The sequence below is a fragment of the Carassius carassius genome, chromosome 41 (assembly GCF_963082965.1).
Source record: "Carassius carassius chromosome 41, fCarCar2.1, whole genome shotgun sequence".
Classification (NCBI taxonomy): domain Eukaryota; kingdom Metazoa; phylum Chordata; class Actinopteri; order Cypriniformes; family Cyprinidae; genus Carassius; species Carassius carassius.
The window spans coordinates 22,342,588-22,348,461 of record NC_081795.1 but is presented as its reverse complement, the minus strand read 5'-3'; the positions used below and the strand labels follow the sequence as shown (position 1 = coordinate 22,348,461).

At 41.4% G+C, this 5,874-nt stretch overlaps 1 protein-coding gene and 1 pseudogene across 1 annotated transcript; one reads left to right on the top strand and one right to left on the bottom strand.

Moving 5' to 3' along the window:
* The first annotated feature begins 1,006 nt into the window (after positions 1–1,006).
* LOC132122994 (putative nuclease HARBI1) lies at positions 1,007–2,306 on the top strand (annotated as a pseudogene).
* A 126-nt stretch (positions 2,307–2,432) lies between these two features.
* LOC132122992 (uncharacterized) lies at positions 2,433–3,584 on the bottom strand. The gene is made up of 6 exons (XM_059533528.1): positions 3,575–3,584; positions 3,265–3,444; positions 2,976–3,037; positions 2,847–2,894; positions 2,708–2,764; positions 2,433–2,615 (listed from the first exon to the last, which is right to left on the bottom strand). Exons 1-6 carry the CDS (start codon positions 3,582–3,584, stop codon positions 2,433–2,435), a joined length of 540 nt encoding a protein of 179 aa, XP_059389511.1.
* Positions 3,585–5,874: the final 2,290 nt, after the last annotated feature.

Below are 5,874 nucleotides of genomic sequence, written 5' to 3'. Positions count from 1 at the left end.
GCCCTTGAGCAAGGCACCGAACCCCCAACTGCTCCCCGGGCGCCGCAGCATAAAATGGCTGCCCACTGCTCCGGGTGTGTGTTCACAGTGTGTGTGTGTGTTCACTGCTCTGTGTGTGTGCACTTCGGATGGGTTAAATGCAGAGCACAAATTCTGAGTATGGGTCACCATACTTGGCCGAATGTCACTTCACTTCACACTTCACTTCAGACAAGCGCAGTCTGCTCTGAATGGCCAACTGACCCAATGCATTGTGTTTGTCTGAACACCGCAAGCACCGGAAATGTAATTCCCCTCTCTATAATCGAGAGCTTCATTTTTCAAAATAAATATAAAGACCGTTAATAATGTACTTAGTTTTGCCATCAAATCAAGCTCGAAAGAGGAACAGAGTCGCGTGACAGGCAGTGATGAAGCTTGTGTTTGCAGTACACAAGCCACGGACAGTTAAGACAACTGACTCCACTGTGTGACCCTGTCTCTCTAGCTCTATCACGCTCGCGCACACACACACAAACACGCAACATTCAAAACTCCACAATTGAACATTCAATAGCAAATACTTAAACTAATAACAAAACAGAATGTTTGTAGCAAAGTCAGAATGACCTCCTCTCCTAGGTTCACAAAACAGTTGTCCATAAAATGCGTAGCTGTTCTGTTGTAAGTAATCTTAAAGATGCTTAAATGCATCTACTTTTGGACGGCCATATAAAGTGCTTTTGCTTTCACACGGGATCTCCCTGACCTGGCTTCTTCAACACTGACTGCAGTTACTGAAACCATGGGCCCGTTCTTCGTACGTCGCTAACTCAGTTAGCTGGATTTGATTGTTGATGATTTGGCATGATCTTGGATCGTTTGGTTCTTCGAAGCTCATCCCGGAGCTGCTGTCATAGCAACAGATCCGTAAGCTCAAACCTGCTCCGGAGCAGGCTTATTTCATGTAAACAGGATTAGATTTGAGGCTTTATAAGCGGAGGAGATAGGAAAGTCTGTCGCAGCCATGGCTTGTCCGTTTTTACGCGAGCAACCTGTTGTGGAAGGTGCGAGAATAATTCGCAGAGCTTTTCAAATTAATCGGGTATTGTGGGATAGACAGGATCCTTTAGCCCAGCGCGAAAGTGTAATTGTTGAGAGATACCGTTTTTCTCGTGAGGGTGTCATTTACATCATTAATTTGTTGGAACCACACATTAAGTGTTCAACACGGAGGAGTCGGGCTTTGACAACTGCACAGACTTTGTGCATTGCCCTGAGAATCTTTGCGAGTGGCACTTTCCTTTATACTATTGGAGACGCAGAGAACTTAGTGAAAAGTGTTGTCTGTCATGCCATTCGCAAAGTTTACCTAGCACTCAAGCAGTTTTTAGGGGTTTTTGTGGTATTCCCAAGCCACTTAAGACCCCAGGTTGTAAAGCAGAATTTTGTTCGCTATTGCAGGTACATTTATAATTGTTAATGACATGCAATCATGACCATGGCAAAAAGTATGACTAACAGTATGTGTCATTCAGGCTTCCCTAACGTGATTGGTGCCATAGACTGCACACACATCCCCATCAAGAACCCACCTGGCCCAAATGAAGGAGATTTTGTGAACCGAAAGGGGGTTCACAGTGTAAATGTGCAGGTAAGTTACTATTACAATTTATAATATTCCAGATTAGTAATTTATTACATTTAAAAAAAAGGAATGAAATCAAAAAGTATGCAGTTGACTGACTAAAATCTCTCAGATGGTGTGTGACTCTATGTTCCATATTACAAATGTGGAAGCAAAATGGCCAGGATCAGTGCATGACTCAAGAATTTTCAGAGAGTCACATTTATGCACATTATTTGAACGTGGTAAGGGAACATAAATGTCAAGCTCACAGTATTACACACACACTTATGCTGAGCCTAACAAAACTGCATTTTTCCATTATACAGAGGATTTTGATGGGATCCTGCTTGGAGACAGGGGCTATGCCTGCAGGCAGTATTTTATGACGCCCTTCCCTGACCCAAACCCTGGACCACAAACCCGTTAAAATGCAGCTCTAGCCAGGACAAGGGCACGCATTGATATGACCTTTGGGCAACTAAAGGAAAGATTTCAGTGTCTGAAAAGTCTGAGGGTTGCACCTGACAGGGCCTGTGACATAATTGTTGCATGTGGCATATTGCATAACATCACCACTATCAGAAAGGAGAGGATCCCTGTGGTGGGGGTGCAGCCTGATGATGACCAACAGCCAGTGCACTTGGACCAACCTAGTGGCAGAGCTGCACGGGACAGAGTTGTGGAACACCATTTTTGAATGTGTAATAAAAGACGACAAATATGCTTAGTTCCCGGAGGTTTATTTAAACAATTCTTTAAAGAAAAGCCAGTATGTCATCTTTTGCCTGCAATTAGAGCTAGTAGTATTGGTGACTTTACATAACTATGTGTCAAATGGTGTATTAGCACTTACTCTGAAGGTCTTTTGAAGCAACTCTATCTCTAGAGCAATTTTTCTCTTTTTCAAGTTGTCAAGTTCAATTTCTCCTCTTAATTTGCGTTTTTTCAGCTCAAAAAACTCAATTTTTTGTTGAAGATGCCGTTTATAGAGGGAACAGATGTCACCCTGTCATTTAGTAAAAAAAAAAAAAAAAATATTCAAAGTCAAAACATGCCTCATGCAACAAAAGTAAAAAGTAAAAGTACAACACGGTCCACCTCTGTATTAGTTCTTTGTGCGGACTCTTCTGCAAGCCTTTCTCTAGGTGTGGACTCCTGCAACTCAAATTGCAGACAGAAAGAATAGGTACACAAGTAGGCCATATACAAATTAGTGTAAAGCTATTTATGCACTTACAGGTTCTTCCTCCAAAGGACAGTCTTCTGAGAGGGTTTCTTCACTGTCCTGTGCAATGGAAATAAATGGGAATTACAGAGTGTTGCACTTTCTTCCCTTTATACAAGTTAGAAAAAGTACACAACTTACTGCATATGCTTCAGCCACCACTTGCATGGGAACAGGTAAAAGTGTTGGTGTATTATGTAAAACTGCAAAAAAAAAGGGAGGGGGGTTGTCATTACAATTAACTACACTGTAAAAAATATAAATGTGATCAATAACTCATGGCAACATTGTATTAACTAAAAGTTTAGAAGTTTTCACTTTCACAAAGAGTTGAAATGACTGTACCAGCCATTTGGATTATACTTAATTTAATGCAGCAACAGATCCATTTTACAGTGTACTAAGAGAATTGGAAGCTCATTTAGCCTACCAGTAATGAAGGTGTTGCTGCTACTGATTCCTGTCTTTGGGTCTGAGGAAGAGCTGCCCCCAGGGATGCCCTCCACAATGGTTCGGTTTTCATTCAATCCAAGGGCCAGCTCCTCTGCTGGGGTATATTGTGGTGGTGCAGGACCACCACCTGTTTTTTTTCCAGCCTTTTTCTTGGTGGCTGTTATAAATAGACAAACACATCATTTAACAGTGGCTTTTAAAAAGGAAAAAAAGTGGCTTTTTAAAATAAAAGACAGTATGAATTAAAGGCTACCATTTTGTAGAATATTCTTGTATTTCACTTTTACTTGTTCCCATGTTCTAGTGGGTCCAGTGGTGGCTCTGACATTAGCGAAAGTAAATATTAAATTATTAAAATGCAAAAACACACTGTAGAAAATGATAGAAACATCTACTATGGACAGCACTTACGCATTTAATTTGTCTGCTACTTTTTGCCAGCCCGCTCTCCTGGCTTTTGCAGACATTGAGGTGTTCCCTGTCGTTTTAATTAACGACTCAAATTCGGCATAACCTTCCATTAAAAGCTCTTGTTCTGCTTGGGAGAAAAATTGGGCACGTTCTTTGGCCATGCTGAACAGCCAATAGCAGCGTTGCTGATCAATGTTTCTACTATCGATACATATCCCCTTTTAAGCCAACACATGAACGCGCAATTATCTCAGATAACTCAATCCAGCGATACTAATCATACACAACAGGTGTGTTCGAAGAACCCAATTAGCCGGATCATGATTAGCACGATGATATCATCTTGGATGTGTCATTTGATCTCGGATGTAATAAGCGACGTACGAAGAACGGGCCCATGCCTTCTCTCTTTGCGTAAACATTTGGGCAGCATTATGCAAATATTTCCACATAGTGACATAGACATGTGGGGGGCGTGTTTGAATTAGCTGTTTAAGGGGGGCATGGCAGAGTCTTAACTTTGATAAAGAATATCTCTTTGGATTTGAGACTTTAGTCTTTGCAACTTTACAGATCTTCTTCATGCACCTAGAGCTTGTAACACTCTAGTCTCAGCCACAGACGTCATGCCCACGGACCATTGGCTAAACGTTTGATGCATATGGAACACAAAAGTGGAAACACTTCAGAAGTGTCGAAGTCATCATCCGATTGGTTGAATTCTACAGGATTTCCACGAGACGTGTGTGTCGTGTTCTTTAACATTTTGCCTGGAAACAAAGGTACAGTGCCGCCAAACCCGCTCACGAAAAAAGAAAGCCACTGTGTTTACAACTGTAACAATGAGCGTTTACCAGGATCAACTAAACGCTGGATTTTCAAAAGTATGTGAAATATTTACATTTTGCTGCAAAGAATTAAAATATGTCAGAGAGTTTTACACACCAGTCTGTTATTGTGGCGACATTTCCACGCCTCGACACGTGACGATGAACGAAACAAACATGATTGGTTTTTTGACATGTTGTCAAACGGCATCATGAGTGGGCCTTGGCCAATGAAAGCTGCCATGAATTCTGAAGGTCTGGCTACGTAAGACTAGTAACATTCCAAAGAGAAAGTAAAAATTTAAATCATATGACCCCTTTAAGTCTTTAGATTCTCAGCCTTCAACCTGTGTGTGAGTTAAATTTATTTTTGAAAAGTACTTTAAATTTGTCATGCTATTTGTTCAACACTGCTGTTTCCTCATTTGTGAGAGACAGACAAAATCGGAATTGGGATTTGCAATGAAAAGAGGAGTTTGGTTGGATGTGTGGTGTTTTGATGAGAGGAAATGAGAGGAGGGGTAGTGTGATGATAGCTTGCACTAATCCTCTCGACACGCGCAAGTAAGTTGCTACGAGAGACAAAGAAAGAGGCTTGTAGAGTGCTAGGTGAATGAACAGGGTTAATTCAGAGAGGAACTGGTTAAAGTGCCCCATTATGCAATTTTTACGGTTCCTAATATTGTTTTTCGAGTTTCCTACAATAGGATTACATGCAAGGTAAAAAAAAAATGCATTTAATATCACCTTATTTTCCAGCGATTCTCAAACAATTCCTTTAAATAAGTTCAAAGATTCAGTCTCTCTAAACCCTTTCTTTCCGTGAGCCTGGTCTGCTCTGATTGGTCAGATGGCGGGGTCAAGTTGTTTGCTGTCAGCCAGCATAGATCATTCCCTGTGACGTATAGACGTCACAGAAGTGGGATTCGAATTACTAACAACTCGTCTAGGTTGTACAGAGTCAATTCTCTATTTTGGTAGACAATAACTTCATTTATTGTGCCCTTTCAGCTTTACAACTTTGCAGATCATTTACATTCACATACAGCTACAGTACATTACAAACTGCATGAAAGGCAACATTGGAAATGGCATAATAGGGGCACTTTAAATAAAAAGTGCCATCAGTGCCACTGCTTGAAGGAAGGAACTCGTGCCAAAACATTGACTTGTGTGTGTGTGTTTGTGAGAGAGAGAGAGAGAGAGAGAGAGAGAGAGAGGGGAGTGGGGGGCGGCACTCTTATCACGAGTGACAGAGAGAACGTCAGGCGAGCAGAGTGAAGGGAGGGAGAGGATATTAAAAAATGAGAGTGTGACAAGAAAGCAGTTCATAGTGACAGCAGGGGCAG